General features: G+C 36.0%; 2 protein-coding genes across 2 annotated transcripts in view; one reads left to right on the top strand and one right to left on the bottom strand.

The window, feature by feature from the left end:
* Window positions 1-349: 349 nt before the first annotated feature.
* On the top strand, window positions 350-11,324 carry LOC124163050 (LARGE xylosyl- and glucuronyltransferase 2-like; the record flags this gene model as incomplete). The annotated part of the gene is made up of 13 exons (XM_046539834.1): window positions 350-593; window positions 663-880; window positions 1,106-1,301; window positions 1,757-1,971; window positions 3,580-3,665; window positions 3,767-4,016; window positions 4,483-4,650; window positions 4,991-5,171; window positions 5,538-5,662; window positions 5,758-5,913; window positions 6,599-6,778; window positions 8,487-8,710; window positions 10,506-11,324. Coding segments are annotated over 13 exons (2,322 nt in total), but the record flags the coding sequence as incomplete, so codon positions are not given.
* LOC124161922 (nose resistant to fluoxetine protein 6-like) overlaps window positions 11,050-19,993 on the bottom strand; it is a 45,911-nt gene continuing 36,967 nt past the window's right edge. Inside the window, exons 7-13 of the mRNA XM_046538184.1 lie at window positions 18,538-18,706; window positions 16,733-16,929; window positions 16,187-16,328; window positions 15,395-15,584; window positions 14,202-14,344; window positions 13,980-14,088; window positions 11,050-11,627 (exon numbers count right to left, since the gene is read on the bottom strand). Of these exons, the coding sequence (XP_046394140.1) occupies window positions 11,491-11,627; window positions 13,980-14,088; window positions 14,202-14,344; window positions 15,395-15,584; window positions 16,187-16,328; window positions 16,733-16,929; window positions 18,538-18,706 (1,087 nt within the window). The 3' untranslated portion in view covers window positions 11,050-11,490. The remainder of the gene's footprint in view (window positions 11,628-13,979; window positions 14,089-14,201; window positions 14,345-15,394; window positions 15,585-16,186; window positions 16,329-16,732; window positions 16,930-18,537; window positions 18,707-19,993) is intronic.

Raw genomic sequence — 19,993 nt, forward strand, 5'->3', positions numbered from 1 at the left:
AATGTGTGTGTGTCTATCAGTTTTTAAAATTTCACTCAAGAAAAGCTGTATTCGAAAGTAGAAAGTGTAATTACTGAATGTTACCCTTTATTGAAGATCAAGTTTTATTTGGGATGAAGTTTGGATAGGGTTATATCTCTTGTTTGTAGCTTGGTGAGTATACGTCTATTTTAAAGAAGCAAAATGTATTCTGTGCGTGAAGAGGAGCTGTCTCCTGCTGATTGACGTATTGATAAACCGGTTCCTCTTCTCTCTTGGTCCAGCTCTAATCATGTCCATTTATAGACACTGCGTGGGACAAGTTCCTCACAAGAAGTACCTCTGAACAGCCATCTGACAGTTGTGATTAATTTATGCTCTATCAGTTGTGATTGCATGTTTCCTGCTCTGGTGGTGCCTAAATAGAAGAGTATCGTTTCATTCTGGCTCTTGGAAAATATTGTCACGGTTTGTTGCCAAACCGATCATAATTCCTCGCCGTAGAAGCCGAGATGCTGTGTTTTGTGGTCTGGCAAGACGTTGGTTGAGTGGTTTCATATTAGGAGTGGTAGTGGCATCACTTCTTCTGTATTACACATTCTTAGGGAACGATGGTGAGTATATTTTTTTACAGTTTATTTTATCAATTTAGTATTTTCTCTAACGGTTGAAAACTTTTACAGTGGACCCCAATAATTTATTGGGCTTCACCCATCGCGAAGCAAGATTGGCGGAACGCGTTAGAGAAATGGAGGAGCAAAACCAGTTACTGCGGCGCCAGCTCAGTATATCTCAAGACCATCTTATGTCGGTTATGTCAGATCCTAAGCACAATAGTTCTCTCCCTGAAAACTATGGCTACGCCGATGACCATTCTACACGCTGCTCCAATAAAGTGCAAGTATGTATTCAATTGCCTGTGCTTTATTCATTTATTTTTAATTTGTGGTTTCAAGTGCATAGTTTAATGTGCCCATTTACCAAGAGGAGTGCGACTCTCGTCATTATTTTTTAGACGAAGATGATGAAACACGCTGTATGAAATCCTGGTTCAATCTGTATTGAAAGGCGGCTGATCTTCACTGTACTCATTCATTTATGTGATTATTATGAAATTATTTTTCAGGAGCCAGATGTTCCCAAATGTGATGTCATCCATGTTGCTATAGTGTGTGCTGGATATAATTCTAGCCGGTCCGTTGTGACCCTCATCAAATCCATCTTATTTTACCGAAGGAATCCTCTTCACTTTCATCTTATATCAGATTCTGTAGCTCAAGTCATACTTCAGACATTGTTTTCATCTTGGAGTGTCCCGCAAGGTTTGTGGCTTCAGTATTGTAATACAATATATAATTTAATATTTTATAATCTGTAAATTGTCCAAATAAAATTAAGATGAAATATTTTTATTCAGTTCTGATTCACTGTGGCCGAAGTCGTGCTGTGTATGTCACCTTTTACTTTCAGTCAGTGACATTGGCATACTTTGTATTGGACTAAGGGCTTGGGCTAATTCTATGATAAAGGGTATAAAAATACTAGTGCAAAATAGTCCCCTCCAAAAATTTGGATTGTATCTTGTATAGGTTTTTGATTCAGTCGGAGGCATATTCCCTTCAGCCCCTACCGCAGTCCTGCCTCTCGTCTGTGAGCATTATGTTAGGATTTCATAGAAAATGCTGTGATTCTTTTCCTAATATTACTGTTTACGAATGGAGTAAATGTGCTTTCTCTCTCCTGAATTGTCTTTTTAATCGGCTCTCTTTTATTTCAGCTGATATTAGTTTCTACTTGGCTGATAATGTTGTGCCAGATGTGTCATGGATTCCCAACAAACATTACTCTGGAGTGTATGGATTGCTGAAACTGACATTGCCTAAAGTTCTTCCAGAATCATTGCAACGAGTGATTGTGTTGGACACTGATGTAACCTTTGCCACTGACATAGCAGACCTGTGGAAGTTTTTCAATAAGCTGGCCCGTAAGCAGGTATGGCTTTTGAGATTGATAGATACTGGTGTGATTGATTTGTAAAACTGTGCCCTCACAATGAAAAACAAGGTTTCCTCAGAAATTGCTACACCTCTCTGGAGGCAGCAAGACTGTTTCTGGTGTAATGTATGGAAGAGCACTATTTGAAAATACCTTGCTTTAGATCTATGATAATAGGGTGTTTTCCTATTATTTTTTTATTGCCTAAATCGAAACATTATTACTCCTGGAGTACGTATTTCACGCTTCTAGATTTTTTAATGATGATATCTATTTTTTGCAATTAAATGAAAAGTGAAAATTTTAAAGCCTGCGAAAACACGACCTTAGGAAGTTTTAATATGTAGTTGATTATTAATACATGTTTCCCTGAGCTCTGTGCATCATGCATGCTTTGGTAATCTCAGACGATCTAAAACTCCTATCTACTCGTATAGAAACTAGGTCCCTGCGACATCAAGTGGAGTGGCATCGCGTGGGTGCCAATTTGGCCTTTTTCAAATGCAGTTAAAATTGACCATTGCCATTCGTCTGAACTGTGATTTCTAAAAGCAAATAATTAGTATATTATGAATACAGTAATGGTGGGTAACGAATCACAATCAATGCCTTTCATTCTCTTTGATGAAGGAAACTACCCTATTATACTGCCCTTAGTTGTAACTACATAGCACTGTGTGAAACAAGTGACTTAGTACGCAGTCACGTGCATTGGTGCAAATTCACCAATGATGAAGTTTGCCATGAAAAAATATTTGGCTAAGGTGGAATTCACTCTGAGAATAATCAAAGTTCGCTCTGAGAAGATGGCTTGGTGGTCTAACATGCCTGACCAGCAATCAGGAAATCCCGGCATAGCCAGATATTTTTTCATGGCGAACTTTATCTTTGGTCTTTGTAGCCACATAATCTGCAGCCATTCTCAGGGTAATGTTTTACGCCAGAAATATTCTGATCAGTTTTGATCTGAGTTAGTATCAACGTTGGATTTTAGCACAGACTAAATACATACTATTTGTACCCACCTCAAAAAATGTATGAGTTAGCACGGAAAGGAACTAGGAAATGTTTTTGTAAGCTTGTATAGCTAAATTTTACTTGACTTTCCAATGTTTGATTACTTAAGGAGATGCTAGATTTTTATAGAAAGGCATAGTTTTCTTCTGAAAATTGTGTAAGCTCAGATTCTGTCCAATGGTGGAAGTACAACTATTGCAATAGAGATGTGCTGTCACCCTTCGCACATATTTAAATGGGTTCACTGGGATTGCTGGCAGCAAAGTGATCATAATTTCACAGGGGAAATAAGCTGTTATTAGGGCTGTTAACAAAAATTCATATTTCAGATGTGAGCAATCAAATTCATGTATATTTCAATGGTATTCTTTTATAGTGCCAGTAATCAATTGAAAGCGTGTATTGACAATAAATTGATCGCTCTGCTCTCATAGCCACGATGCTGACATTTTTGAAAACTCATGAAAATGTTAGTGTGTGTGTGGTGTGTGTTAGGTATATATGTAATTAAAATCAAGCCTCTAGAGGATGGACATGGACATCCTTATGGGTAGAAACATCATAACTATTGTCTAAATTGGATTTCAGGCAATTGGTCTTGTGGAAAATCAAAGTGACTGGTATCTGGGAAAGCTGTGGAAGAAGCATAGGCCATGGCCTGCTTTGGGACGTGGGTAAGGAATGTGATACTATTGCATATGATTTAGAAATTGCTGGGAATAGTTTTTGTCGAATTAATAGTTTTGAAATTCTTGGTGTTCCATTTTCCTTTTAGTTACAACACTGGAGTCATCCTTTTGCATCTTCAAAGACTAAGGGAACTCGGCTGGGGACAACTTTGGAGATTAATTGCTGAAAAGGATCTCATTACGATGCTTGTGACTAGTTTGGCAGATCAGGACATTTTCAATGCAATCATTAAGCAGCATCCTTACCTTGTGTACAACCTTCCCTGCCAGTGGAATGTGCAATTGAGTGATAATACTCGTAGTGAGCTCTGCTACACAGAAGTGACCGATCTCAAGGTATTGTTTCGTTGAAATTGATAAGTACCTAATTTGTAAGTAGCTGAGTTTTTTTTTCATGTTTGGCATTGTTTAGGAAACCTGATTTCCCTCAGCTAAAAAGTCCTTCAAATGGCTTATTTAAATTTCATTGGTTATCTTTAGATATGTGACCAACTCATTGAAAGTTAGCCTTTCTAAAAATATCTGATAATCCCTCTATGCCCTCTTCTCACACTTTTGAAAACATCCCACCATCTCAAATTATGAGTTCTAAAAATTATGCCGTCACGCTTCCTTTTGTGTAGTTGTACTGTCAAAATGTGGCATGTAACAGATCACCTTTGACTTCAGCTCAAGATTTATGGAAAATTTGTAACATAGTTGGTGTGCATGTGTATCTCATGATGGAATGAAATTTGATTATGCTGAAGGTTATGATAGGCAGTAATGTGGCTCTGAATGAATTTATATTGTTGTATTTTAGGTCATCCATTGGAATTCCCCTAAGAAACTTAAGGTGAAAAATAAACATGTGGAATTTTTTCGAAACTTGTATTTAACTTTCTTGGAATATGATGGCAACTTATTGAGAAGAGAATTATTTGGATGCAATAATACTAAGACTACGCTGAAGGAGAGAGAGTTGAGCGAGGTTAGTCTGCCCTCTGATAACTTTTCTGATAATATGAGAAAAATGCTGCAGTAAATAATATTGAGGTTTTTTTTCCTTCTCTTGACCTCGATGTTTAATGTTGATTTAATGTCTTGGAGTGTAGGTCTATTCAGGACCTATGCGCCAAAACACTGAATCAGCATTAATGATATTACTAAATGCTATTTGAAGTTCCTAATCAACAAATCTTATCTTTCATTTGTTGTTACTTTTGTCTCAGTATGTTTCAAATAATTACCGAATACTGCACTTGTAATAGGTATACTTTAATTTCATTGTATTTTTATGGAATAATTCACTCATAAAGACCTCATTATAGCTCAATGAAGAGGATCCATGTTATGAATTCCGACGAGCAAGAATGAATAATTATCGGACCCATCTGTATTTTCTGGACTATGATAATGAGCCTTCTTCTGATGAGTTTGATGTAACTTTAGTGGCTCAACTGTCCATGGATAGGTTGCAGATGGTAGAGGCCCTTTGCAAGCATTGGGAAGGTTAGTTTTTTTCAGCCATTTACATCCATGTTAACAATTAACACAATTATACAATTAATAGATTGCATGCACAGATGTGAGGCATATTAACCCTTTCTAACTGCTTCTGGGAGAAATTAAATTTCAACACTTTTCATTGTCACAATGCAAAAATTTTCTACTCATTCATAATTATTGTGGCGACTACATATTTCTCCATTAAACTTTACAGCACAAAATAACAAGTAGTTTAAATCTTTCCTGTATAAAACTGAAAATATGTATTTCATGTTGCTTTGAAGCAAAATTGGTTTATAATGGGTTAAAAGTTGATGCACCCATAACTTAAGACTTATTAATGTTTATCTATCCTCATTGCCTTCATAGGTCCTATTAGTCTGACTCTGTACATGTCAGATGCTGAGGCTCAACAGTTTTTGAGCTATGCACTAGGCTCGGAGGTTCTCAATGCGAGGAAAAATATTGGTTATCATATTGTATATAAAGAGGGGGTGAGTTAAGAGTTGTGATGCTCCTTATCTCATTGTTGTAGTTGCCTTAGGATGATCTGTCTACCATTACCAATGATTTTATTCTTTTTTGACAGAATTTCTATCCTGTTAATTTCTTAAGAAATGTTGGTCTCCAACAAGTGAATACTCCTTACGTCTTCCTTACGGACATAGACTTTCTTCCTATGTACGGACTGTATGCATCGCTGAAGAAATCAATTCAACTACTTAATTTGGCCTCATCTAAAAAGGTGAATTAATATAAAATTTTCTCAAGTCAGGTATTCTGGAAAGAGTGGCAAGTATATTAGTATCATCACCTGTGTTTAATTTTTTTAGGTGTGCTTATGTAACAGTTATGTTATTGTTTTAAATACATATTTATTTCAGAGATGTGATGAGCTGATGGTGGTATGTAGGTCAAAAATTATCATGATATCTTGCAAATGACTTTTCCTCATAAGCATTTTATTGGATAAGTATTAAAAGAATAGAGAGGTGGCTCTTTTCCGCAAGTTTATTGAGGGTACGATGTGTTTCGACCATTAGGTAATTATCAAGTACAATGAGAACTAGTTGGTCACGGAGCTGTATTTATATAGACCGGATTGGTGGCAGGTGGAAGGGGAAGTTTTGGAAGGGTATGCATCATTGGGTGGTGCGTTTTGGGAAAGCTATGGCAAGGAGTGGGGAATGTCCAAAAAGCCACTACCCATCCGGTCTGCATAAATACAGCTCCGTGACCATCTAATCCTCATTCTACTTGATAATAACCTAACGGTCAAAACGCGTCTTACTCTCAATAAACGTGTGGAAAAGTGCCATCTCTCTGTTCTTTTAATACTTACAGGATGTAATTCCACTATATTTTGCCTGCTTCTGTTACTTTTATTTTACTGGATCATCCGTTCTGACGTATTTAAAATTTCTTTGCAGGCACTAATTGTACCAGCCTTTGAGACTCAGCGTTACCGGATATCTTTCCCGAAAAGTAAAGTTGATTTAATAGATATGCTGGAAATGGGTACTTTATTTACGTTCCGTTACCATGTGTGGACAAAAGGGCATGCTCCTACCAATTTTGCCAAATGGAGGACTGCTACCACTCCGTATAAGGTATTTTTTCTCTCATGAGGCCCATCCTCATTATAAAATTGTTGGATAAAAGAAGGAACTACCAAGTCACATTGTTTCCCTGATTTAAAATGTGATATTATCAGTAATTGTTTGTAGCTCCAAATGGAACTGTGGTTAGGTTTTGTCAATAACTTAAGAAGTTTTCATACTGCACAAAGAATGAAGTGAAAATGACAAGATTGTGAGGTTGGCCAGTAACCAGTACTTCTGTATCCTAATGCTAATCATAACTGATTATTCTAGGAATTTATTTGTCAAAATACTTCAGTGACCATTGATTTAATGTAATTGATGTCTTACCTATTGAATGGTTGGACAAGTAAACATGCAGGCCGTATTGTATTATGTACACTATTAAGAGTATTCAATTACCTTATTGGAAAGTCTCTCAAAAATGCTATGCTTGTTTTTAGAAGGTAAGTAGAATTCATAAGAATTGAGGTCATTCATTTGAAAACAATGGGCAATAGAATGAAAGCTAAGTTACATATTTTAGCTAAGTTTATGGTTGCTGCTTGTGTAATCTCAATATGTATTTGGGTGGTTGTGATTTATTAGTTTCATTTCCCTTTTTTAATGGCCTGATCTGTGTAAAAAAATTCTTATGAAGTCTGTATAACTGTGGTAGTTAAAGCTTTGTACATACTACATACCGTATTCCTCCGAATATAGTCCCCCTTTGAATGTAGTCCCCCCCCCCCTTAATGTTGAGGCTTGAGTTTCTGGAAAAAATTTTAAAAATGGGTTTGAATATAGTCCCCCCCTCAACTTTTATCACGGACATTTTTGGAAAAAAAGGGGGGACTATATTCAGACATATACAGTATATATGTAGAATGCTTAATTCACATCCTCATGAAGTTGGCTTTCGGTTGATGCACACTCATCAATAAAATAATGTCTAAATTGTATATTTTGTCCATAAAGCAAACTATAGTAAAGAAAACATTTGACATGACTGGGAAAATTGTGAATTCGTTGTGTTCATGTATATGCCAGTGCTTTGTGGGTTGCTTGTAAGTAGGGTTAGGAAAGAGTTCATGTAGATTGAAGGAGTGATTCACTAACATAACGGTTGCATTAGATGCCTCTGGGGGTATTTTATTATTAACTAAAAGTTCTATCTGCAGCAACAAATTAAGTATGCCCATCATATATGTATAAGCCCTATACATAGATAAATGTTAGAAAACTAAAAGAATTCATGGATTGACACTTAATCGTAAGTGTTGGTCTGAAACATAATTTTTAGAAATTGGTTATGTGACTTTTTGCTGAAACCCGCTAACCTTAATCATTAGTTTTGTATGAAAGATAAGGTTATTATAAAGCAAAATTGGTTTTGAACATGTCTGACAATGAGAATAGATAACTTCCATGGGTGCAAGTGATTTTTGTTTTACTCTATTATATTTAGATCATTGAATGCATTTGTTTTTAGAATTGAGGTGAAACCAAATCATGAAATTACCTATGACAAAGTAATTATCTGTTGAGTATGGAACACCTCTGTGTTGCCACAGATTATTTTTTTTTACTTGAGTGGACAACTGTGTACGTACACATTTTCTCTGGGTTACCAAATTAAATAATATTTTCCTCATGAAATATTTTAAGAAAAGAGTGTTATTATTGTGAGAACTTTTCTAATCTAGACTCATTTAAAATGTTATGATTAAATTTTTAGGTCCAATGGGAGCCAGACTTCGAGCCGTATATTGTTGTGAAGAAAGACATCCCTGAGTATGATACTCGATTTGTTGGATTTGGTTGGAATAAAGTGTCCCACATAATGGAACTGGAAGCGCGAGGCTACGAATTTTGGGTCTTGCCAAATGCTTTTATTGTTCACATGCCTCATGCGCCAAGTTTTGACATAGCCAAATTTAGGAGCTCATCTCAGTACCGGAAGTGAGTATGGCTATATTTTACTGCATGTATCTTAAATATCATGGCATTAATGAATGGAATATTTTGCATGTACAGCATAGCCTCGGTTATCTGACGTTTCAAACTTTTTGTTGGATTATGCAAGACACAATCGTTTCCTGGAATGCATCCCCTGTGATAATGAGGTATGGCTGTAATGCATTTATTCATGCATGTCTACTGTTGCACTTTAGGTCGGTTAAATAATGGATTGGGAATTAATATTTCCATGAAATTAATTTTTCTTTTCTCTTAGAGAATAAGAAACTGTCGAAGTCCCAGTCCAATTATAAAGTTTGTGAAGCAATAAGAGTACACAATTAGGCCTTTGCAATACAATGTAAAGGGTGTACTGCAACTGTCATTTTGTGAAGTAAGCGATTTCATTGAGGCTTATCAGCTTTGTGTATTAAAGAGTTTTGAGCTTTGGTGCCTTTAATTCAAAAGGAGTTTTAAACAATCATCAGAGCAGTGTGGGTCTTATTTACCAATTTCAGTTTTAATCAGAATGATGAAAAGATCTGGCAAATGAAATGAGCGTTTGCCTCTCGGAAGTGTATGATAGGAATAAGGACTTAAACAGGACTGGTTTTAAACATTTTTAAGTAAAAATTAATTCTATTTGATTTATAATTTATTAATTAGAAATAACTTGGTTGTGTTTTGTTTTGAGTGAGTTCTTTTCATGCTATTAACATAGCTTCCATGTATATAATGAGTGTTTACTACCACTTTGATACATATTGAAAACTGTGATGGTGGCAAAAACAAGCACTGCATTTTTTGTGTCTCAATGGAATTAAGTACCTATAACATCTCTACGTAGCTAAAGTGATTTCTAGGCTCTTAAAAATTGTTATGATATGGTGAATTCATCATTATTGAAGTAATGAGCCAGGTGAGAATACTTAGTTGTATGACTAATATATGATTTGAATACGAGTCGCTATTATGAACTCTTCATTCATGAAAGTTGGAAAACCAATTTCTACGAAGAGAGTATTATTTATAGAGCTAGATTCATTGTGTGCCTGTTTATAGGATTGTTCACTTCAAAACATTTAATTAGCTAATAAATCTTAGGTAATACTGTGCTTGCAATTCTATGATTGCTATAGCCAATGCACATATTTGAAAGACAACTAAATAGAGCTTGGAATTACATTTGAAACAGTAAACACTTGATGAACTTATGTCCAAATTATAAATCCTATGCTGATTTTCTGTTTACCAATTATGTATTTAGAAGAAAACTCACCAACCAGTTAAATCTGGTTTTACTTAACCTTCTTAATGCTGCCCTGTTTAAAGTGGTATACACAAAGAATGCGAGGGATTTATTAAAACTATAAATGTATTTTAATAAGAATTTCATAAAATTTTCTAATATGAATGTGTTGAAGCTAGGTCTATTATTTTCACTTCATGTACGTACGTTATCTATAAAAATGTTCTCCTATGTTTTTATCTCTTCTCTTCCTCTCCTCTGTTCCAAACTTGGGAGTAATATTTAAATGTAATATTTATTGAAAAACACTTGGCCAATGGCAATCTTTGTAGATCCAGCCTAAATGTGGGCCATTTAGGCTTGAAATACAAAGAATCCATTCTTTGCTGGCCAACCTATCGGCTCCCTTGGATAAATTGGCTGGCCGGCCCTACAAAGGGCTGAGAAAGGCTCACCTGAACGGAATGCTTAAGTTTTTGTTTGAAGCTAACTCTCTACTGTTTGTTAATACTTTCAGTCCATTATTTTCCCCTTTCTCTTTTATTTCAGGTGCTTGAAAATACTCAAAAATGAATTTGTGAAAGATCTGAACAAGAATTATGGAAAGGTGTTTGATACAGAAAAGTGATAATTGTATGTATGCGAACATATGAATGTGTGACTGAGCGTATGTGTAGTAAGTGGGTGAAGGTGACTGTTATACAGCCTGTAGTTTACATTGTTGACTATTTTATGTGTGAAATGAGCGTGCAGAAAGATGGTAGGATTGAAGTTGACATTTTAGGATGCCTGACATTTGTTTGAATGGCCTGGTTTGAATGTTTAATTTATGAATGACCTGATGTCATCGGAATATCAGTATTGTTACATTTTTACACATTTTAATGACGAATGTCAGTATCCTTTTTGTGTACAGGCATTTTTTTCAAAGAGATAAAGTGGGATTACGAGGTAGAAAGCTAACTGATTTTTTCCAGGGATACATTTTTTTGTATTTCATCAATGACAAGATGTAATTTGTTGCTCTCCTGTTTGTGTTTGACCTTGTGGCTGGACTTGAAACCACTATTTGATGAACTTTTTTCATGGAAGGCTGTATAAAATGTGCAAAAATATGATCGACTTATTTTGCGCCACAAGGAAGCTTATATGCTGCATTTGAATTCACTTGATCGTGTATAGAATCAATTTTAGTTGTTTGAAGAAATGTTGACTGCTTTAATTATCTTAAGTGCAATTAGCAGAAAGTCTTGTATGTTTTTCTTGTACTTGACTAAAATGTAATCTTTGGAGTCACAATTTTACCTCTATTTTTTGTACTATTATTATGTACTTATGCATTTGTCAATGAAAATATGTGAACACAAATGACAACTTTGACTTCCTCACTTTGTTTCATTCCAGTGAAACTCTTCCACCTTTCTTTTCCGCACTTAAGTCCACAGACTAAGTTCCCCTATGCTTTCGGCAGCACTGGGGATTGTTTTTGGTGAATCGCACCAAGTGTTTTCATTGTCCTTGATTCAGAACCATTTTATATCTCTTGAGTTTCTTCTCCTCTGTCTCCTCGATATGCTGGGTTTGTAGTGCCCTTGGGGATTTCTTCCATTTCGTTGCTGGCATTGTTGTCCCTCCTCTTGCTTGCCTGGACATCTGGTCTCGGCCTCTTTCCTTTAAAATGAGGGAAACAGATTTTTAAATCAGCTCAGGTGAAGGGAATGAAAAATTATGAGGTTCACGTTTTTCCACTGTGCCAAAGCAAGTATACGTGCGGTCACTTTCTAAATTTTTAGGACAAAGTTTGTGGTGCCACTTCTGCTAATCGAGGAATTTTAGTTTCCCTCACTCTTTTTGTTTTCCTAATATGAGCTCCATATATGAGCTATGTTTTCCTTGTCCAGGACTCGATCTCACAATCACCACCATCTTCATTGCATGTTTACTCTACCTGGCCACCGCAACTGCTTGCATTTGAAGTTTTATAATACACACAATAGAAACCAGCCATGAAAACTGGGGCAAGTACGCAGTACATGCACGCAAAATAATCATTAAATCTGACGTAAATTGAAACACAATGATCAAATTGCAAGTATCATCTCCCTCTGAATGTATCTTTACGTGCAAACAAAATATTTTCTATGAGAAACCAAGGAAAACATAGAGAGTAAAGGGTACTAAAATTCCTGGAGTAGCAGAAGTGGTATCACAAACTTTGGAAAGTGACTGTATGTACATCCCCTAATGTAGGAGTAGGTCAGCCGAATATATAAGTATATCTTTTATGATGAATAAATTTAAAGTTACTGGAAAATCTCCACAAGTATATACATATTTTAATTTCACTTCATCACTGGTGTCAGTGCATTTTTTTATCATCTTCGTGGAACCTACCAAATCTTAACAGATCTCAGAAAACCACCTAATGCATTCCCCAGAGGTGGAAATAGTTTTACAAGTATTGCATTTACTACCTTTAGATTGAAGATGACAACCTGAAGATGGTAGCTGTAACTCATTCAGGTCTAAAAACAGCTCTGGGAAGCTTACCCTAATTTGTAAATTACAATATGCCTTGGAATATTATGGATACTAGTACACAGACTGATATACATAAATGTTGGTAATGCATCCAGTTTTTAATAAATAAAAGCATCATAAAATTAACTACATGACACTACTGCTTTTCCAAAGTTTACTTTACCTTCCTGAGGTAGTAAATGGCTAATTAAAAGTCATAATTAGTTCATAAAATAAAATAAATTACTTGGTTCTATTCCCGGGTTTCAGCATCTTATGCTATCACCAGGATTAGCATCAGATGCTGATCGGGTCATGCTCTTTAAAATAAAGTATGGAATAGAACCAAGTAATTTATTTTATTTTTTTTTTATGACGAAGCTGTTCCACAAAGTAACGCCTGAGACCATGTCTTATATCATTATTAGTTCATTTAAAAAAAATTCTCTATTGAAATGAGAACCTTAGAGAATCGTTTAACACATTCAATGCAGGCCCGATTTTCATTCAAGTCATCAAAATTGGCCGTAAAAATAAGCAAGAAAAATAGAGGAAGGTTTCCTTGCCATAACTTCTGTTCAAATACTGCTTTTTACAAACATCACACATGGTTTGTAAGAGGGAAGCTAGCTGAAGGCCATTTACATGATCGGAAGACTCTGAATTGGATATTAGTCATGTACGGAGGCGGAGGAAGGGCTCTTGGCCTGTGTGGCAGAGCAAGTCAATTGGCGTGCTCCGTATTTTGCATTGGACAGGACCATGTCAATAGGGTGGTTTCCTACTCTTTTTTATTGCCTAAATCGAGACATTATTACTCCTGGAGTTCGCATTTCACGCTTTTAGATTTTTAAATGACCATATCTATTTTTTGCAATTAAATGAAAAGTGAAAATTTTCAAGCACGCGAAAATGCGACGGCTAAGTATGAATGCTGGGAAAAGCCCGTGTGACGTCATTCTGGTTCCCGCTGCCAGCCAAGTGAGGTGACCTTGGGGTGAAGCTTTGAACGCTGATACGATATAGGCTGTAAGCAGGTGGTAGAGTACCCTGCTAGCAGGTAGCACTTGGCTTAAATAAGGATTATTAATACCTTATTAAACGCAGGAAACTTTCTGACCATAGGCAGTTTTAATAGGTGATTATTAAGAGATGTTTCCCTGAGCTCTGTGTTTCATGCATGCATTGGTAATCTCAGACGATGTAAAACTCCTATCTACTCGTATACAAACTACCTAGGTCCCTGTGACATCACGTGGAGTGGCATCGCATGGGCACCAATCTGGCCTTTTTCAAATGCGGTTAAAATTGACCATTGCCATTTGTCTGAACCGGGATTTCTAAAACCAAATACTTTGTATATTATGAATACACTAATGGTGGGTAGCAAATCTCAATCAATGCCTTTCGTTTTCTTTGATGAAGGAAACTACCCTATTGGCGTGCTCCGCACTGAATGTGTTAATTGCATGTCAAATAAAATAAATAACAATGTAATATTACCTCCAGTCATCAGGAGTTTCTGCATAGCTCCTATTGGTGCTTCAAACAGCAAATGTATGAATAGTGCAAATATGAAAGCCATAACCAAGTCGCCTGATGCCATCCAGAACTGTAGGTAGAAAAGAGTATTAAAAATGTGCTCAATTTCTTCTAGTTGTAGGTGATTCATTTGCATTTGTGGTTCTTATGTAAAAACTATAATTTAAAACGTAGGTCACTTACCAGCCTCGGAAAACTCATGTATTGGGGAACTCTTAAAGTGCTGACTATGTACAGGTCGACTGCTCCATGAGTCAAAAAAGTACAATAGGTGAGTCGACTGAGAGGTGTAATAGCATCCAAGCTGAGTATTGGCTCCAGAACATCTGAAAAGAAAACATAGGTTGAAGTACATACTAGCCAAATTAATCTACAAGTACTTTACCTATTTCCATTACCTTGTCATCATGGAGGGTTAGTGTTTTTCAATGACACCATACTGTTAGATAGGTGGCAGGAACATGGATTTGTTTACCGGGATTCCCACTAGACTGACACTCATACAAACCATTCCCAGCTGTCCCAACCTCTTTATCGTGCCTCTCATTACCAGTGGTGCAGCAAGGGGGGGTTTTGGGGGATAAAACCCCCCAGAGCTCAGAGATATTTTTAAATTAAATCTATTTTACTTTATTGCTTGCAGAATAGAGTGAGGATTAACAAAATATCCTTCAGAAGGCTGTAAAACTCAACATTCTGAACCATTTTAAATTTTTTTCTGGCGGAGGGACCCCGCATTCCCGCACACCCTGGCAGGTATACCACACTCCAGACCCCCCAGTATTAGTTGCGCCTGAAACCCCCCCTAGCCTTAATTCCTCGCTGTACCCCTGCTCATTACTGACCATTGCCCCTCCCCACTTACTCCACCTTCACAACATCTGAAACTTAACTCCTTCCTTCCCCAAGTTTGTGCAGCGATAAATTCAAAGTCTTCCATGTCCAATGTCAAGGGCAGACCCAGGAGGGCACCGCAAAGTACAAAACTCCATACCACACTCTTTGCCAGGTTTTTACCTACATTTTTATGATATGATCCTGCCATAAGCCACTTCTTAATTATAAATGCCATTTTTACTATACTCTTCTATTCCAGTTATTAATACTGTGACGTCTATTTCCTTCTAATATGCTGACCAAATATTAATCATCCCACATACTCAAGATTTCAGTCTGCTTTTGTGTTAAGACTAAGGTAAAATAACAAGTAGCGATCTTGACAAAAACTACCTTGGCGTATCATCATAGTGAATCATCTCTAAAGTAATTGACATGGAAATTGTACTTCTAGGCATGCACAACAGATATTTTACCAACATTTCCATGAATAAATCTGAAGCTAGTTTTGGGACGAGGATGTTAAGAAAAATACGTACTGAATCCAGTGGTGATACTTCCTAGAATGGCCCAGCACATTGCCATTGACCATGCTATGCGATGAAGTGTTGCGTATGTTGCATTTTCCCAGATGTAGTAAGGCCTTCCAGGAATGTAGAAGGACCAGCCACCAAACATGCTGGCCAGTCCGACAAATCCGGCGATTAATGATACTATCCACATAGTGGCCTATCATGGATAATCGACAAAGTAAAACAACTGATATTAAAGTAGAGTCAAAGTTTGATGTCATACAAAAATAATCACAGATTTGTGCTTTGAAAATACTGAATTAGGGCTAGTTTTCTAATACCCAGACACCCTATAGTTGGACCAAAAGGATTATATCTGTAAATTTTTAAGATTTCGAAATACATCGGTATACAGATTTGCAAATCGTATGTTATACATGTGTGATGATCCATGGTCCTTGATGTATGCCAGAATCTTTAAAATATACAAATAATATCCTTACGGCATAACCAGGGATCATCAGACATGGATATGTATACTTTACAGATTTATGACGAGTTATACATATTTAATCTATATAAAATCCATATTATGGCAGGGCAGATACAAGACAATGATTGTCATATATTTGAGAATTCAATTCCTCTGAACCCTCTTAAATAAATTTTATCAGTATATTTTTATAAAAACAAAAAAAATTGGAAAAAAGTATTGAATGAAAATGGCAACTAAGGACCTGACTTGCAGCATGTAAAATAAAATTATAGCCTGAATGAATGCCATGGCTCTAGAGAAACAAGTAGAAATATGAAACCTACTTTGGTAAATGTCTTCCCTGAGCTCTTCATTCGATAGCAGATATATGCAGCAGCAATTCCAATGAAGTAAGGACCAGCTCTACTATGACTCTTGATGTATACATTTCTATAGTGATCATTCGCATTTGGATCCTCCAGCAAACTGTGGATAATAATAGAAAATTTATCATTTTTTTTATTCCTGAGTGATAAGACAATCGATACAGAGAATAAAAGCATTATTCCATGAAATCAATCTAATAAAATATATTCATCTGCATAAAAATAAAATGAAGTCGATCCATGTAATATGAATACATATGTACAGCACATAAAATATCATTCCATACTGTATTTATATTTTGCCAAGCTTCCAAATGTCACATCAAAACTTCAACATTAGTCTTTAAAGATACAAAATATCATATATTTTCGACATCAAAAGCAAGTTTGTACAAGAAAACATGACATAGCCCTACTCATTGTCTCAAGAACTCAATTAATTTTTAAAATTAGTACATATCTAAATTTATTAGTATAATTTTTTAAGAGCTGAAGTCATCTTACCTGATGTATACCCTTAAGACTCCATCATATTTCCCAACGAATGTGACAATAAAAGGTATGATAATAGAAGCAATGACTATTGTAATAAGGGGTATTTTGCCCTTCCAATTTTTCCATTTCCACAGTGGGTATATAATGAGAGGAGCAATCAAGAAGTAATGCATATCACAGGAAATGTACCAGGACTGAAATATACACTGAAAGAGGGAAAAGTACAGAATTAATCCAAATATGGTAATAGAAGGCTAGGAATATTAAACTTAGTGAGAGTTCTAGTAACTGTGCAATGATTAATAATGAAATAATTTTTATTTACTAGAGTACTACAGATTTTAATGTTACAAAGAAATATTTCCCCGTGATTAATAGGTAAATTTTTAACCTAAATGTCCAAAATAAAGAAAAAATTAGTACATACTTAAGTCTGAATTGGCTAAATGAAGTATGTGCAAGGGAATGGCTGTATCATGCAATGATACTACGCAAATATTTTATGCAAGTTCCTATCTTCAAGACCACTGCAGGAATAAGATGACATGTACTTTTCTGAAATCTTTCGTCACCAAGAAAAGTTGCAGCATGCCAATATTTATTAATACCTACTCATGGTCAATCGAAGTTATGGAATTAGTTTTACAAAATCATATTAATGAACTCATGATCATGCTGTAAAATATACCACAGGGACAATAAAAAAAATGGGTGCTTTTCTAAGCCAGGGTAACCCAGCCAAATTATGCAATTAAAATAATTATTTGCAGACATTACAGAGTGCATCTGATGTCTTATCGGTGCTGGCCAAATCTTTGCCAGCTGCCAAAAAATGTTTGTCTTGTCTTAAAATGAAAATTAAAAAAAATAAGATTATGGTGCTGCAATTTTTAATATCAGTTTTTGACACAAACCTGTCCAGCACATTTATATTATGCAACCCTCATTTAAAGTCAAGAATTTTGCATTCAATTGTAAGAGGGTGACGATGATGAATCAGTGGTTCGAACCTCTCCAGTATAATTTTTTTCAGATACATAGCATGGCAGTGACATATTTATCTTATTCACGTTAACGCATAGTAACCACTGCTGTTGTTATAAAATTTTGAATTGTGATAATTCATTCTACAGGAGTTGGGAGGGAACAAAAAACCTTGTCTTAGATTTGCGCTCATACAGTAGTATTGTACTTACATATTTCAATACAAATAAAATAGAGAGGGGTCCATAAGTTTACCTAACCTTATGTTGACCTTGGCCCCTCCTGCTTTTATCATCCACCAAATAAAGTTACTGTAGGCCCAAGTAGACGCAAGCAATACAGAGATAGGCAAACCTTAAGCAGCAAAATTGCCTTATTTAATTTGGAGAATACTCCCAAGGACTTTTACAGGCACAAGTACCTCATCACCAAGGCTACACTCTGCATTGTGCCATGTTTAGAGTTGCAATGTCTATTCCCTCAGTGGTGAAGATAAAGAGAGGGTGTAATTCTCAATTCAGGGTGACCCATGCTCCTTACATATATGCCACTGGTATATCATATCTCCCTCCATGTGCCAGACGGTGCAATTCAGTGAACATTTGATTGCCTTCATAATGCATAAAGTTTTGTTTATATTTCAGCCCAAAAGTAATAATTTTAAAGTATACATATTCATTAAAAGAAGTTTACTACTCTCTAATGAAATCCATTTCCTGCCAATGCACTCGCCCGGTGAAGTGGTTAAATCAGCTAAAAGAGCTGTAAAATACTTCCACATACAACAAATCGGATAATCGTGGCATTGTTGAGTTCAAGGTTATTCTTACCAATTGATCTGCATTAACGTAATTGTTAATGTATAGGAAGTTTGTCCACCAATTTTTCTCACACCTCTCGCGCTCAAGTCCCATTTTGCTCTTCCACATTGGTCCACTGTCAAGATTGTCCAAGAGAGTAGCATAGAAAGCCACTACCATCATGTACACCGGTGTTAACCTGTTTAAAATGCAACATTCAAATTATTTCACATAATTATTGTTACTAATCGTGACAATAATAATTATATTTTAAATCTGTGAAGAAAAGGCATTTTTTGTAGTCAGAATTTAAGAACTTTTTCTCTCCCAATCCATGATGATGTAGTCGTTATGACGACCCAAGCGGAGAGGAGCCTAGACTAACCAGGATGTCATTGCCCGATTTTTGGATCTCAAAAAAGCATTTGATAGAGTGGACTGGGTACACTAGCTAGCTGGGTACACTGGGAAGCTAGCACTCTCTCTGACGTTTATGTAAACGAGATATGAAGTGAAACACTTTTGCACCTTCCACATAAATATTAATGAAACTACAGTTGACATGTTTTGCTACACTGCAGCATTACCTTTCAAGACTAAACCAAGAAATTAACCATACCAATATATATACAAAAATGCACACTCGCAAACATTTGAGAAATTGGTGGTGGAAGGTGGGGTGGAAAGGAGGGTTGGGAATTTTAAACTGATCATTGGTCTGAGGTAAGGTAGGGGAGGGGGGGAAACGTCCAAGGCAAGGAAATGGCAGCAGTTTATCCTTTGACGTTGAGCCATGGATGTTGTCAACGTGACAGCAATGTGTTGCCGTAAAGTTGCTCAGTATGGATGGCTGCTTTGTATCCCATTTTATGTGAATGCATTCACTCTAATTAACGATCAGCTATGAATAAAAGGTGTCACAATTTACGCAATTAACTTTGCATAATGTGTTTTATGGGATAAGCGGTATTTATTTGAGGATTTTGTGGATTTAATAATTAACTATAGTTAATGGGCATTCTTAATAAAATAGGGCTAAATAGGATCAATTGGGTTTACAGATGATCAGGAATCAATTTACCAATCAGCTAAAGGATTGTAGGCACTATTTGATGTTTCAGATAAATGGAGCGAGGAATATGGCATGAAGAATCGTAAATCACAGGAACACCATAGTTATGCAGTTTAGCAGAGCATTGCAAGCAAGGAATGTGAGGCTCAAGATGAAGTAGGAGGTCAAAAACTCAAGCAGATGGATCAGTTCAACCATTTGGGCTGCGCCCTAGATAATTGACACAATAGTAAGGACATCTGGGGAGAAACCAGGAAACTGTCAAGCGGTTGGTTTTACAAAAATAGCGTGTTTTTTTATATTAGAGGTCCTTGTTGATATTTTAAATATATTAGTGAACCTTATATGGTTTATTATTTTATTCTTACTGATTAAAGCCTGATGGTATCAGTTATTTTTTTCCATTTATGTAGA

This window comes from Ischnura elegans, chromosome 7, assembly GCF_921293095.1.
Source record: "Ischnura elegans chromosome 7, ioIscEleg1.1, whole genome shotgun sequence".
Classification (NCBI taxonomy): domain Eukaryota; kingdom Metazoa; phylum Arthropoda; class Insecta; order Odonata; family Coenagrionidae; genus Ischnura; species Ischnura elegans.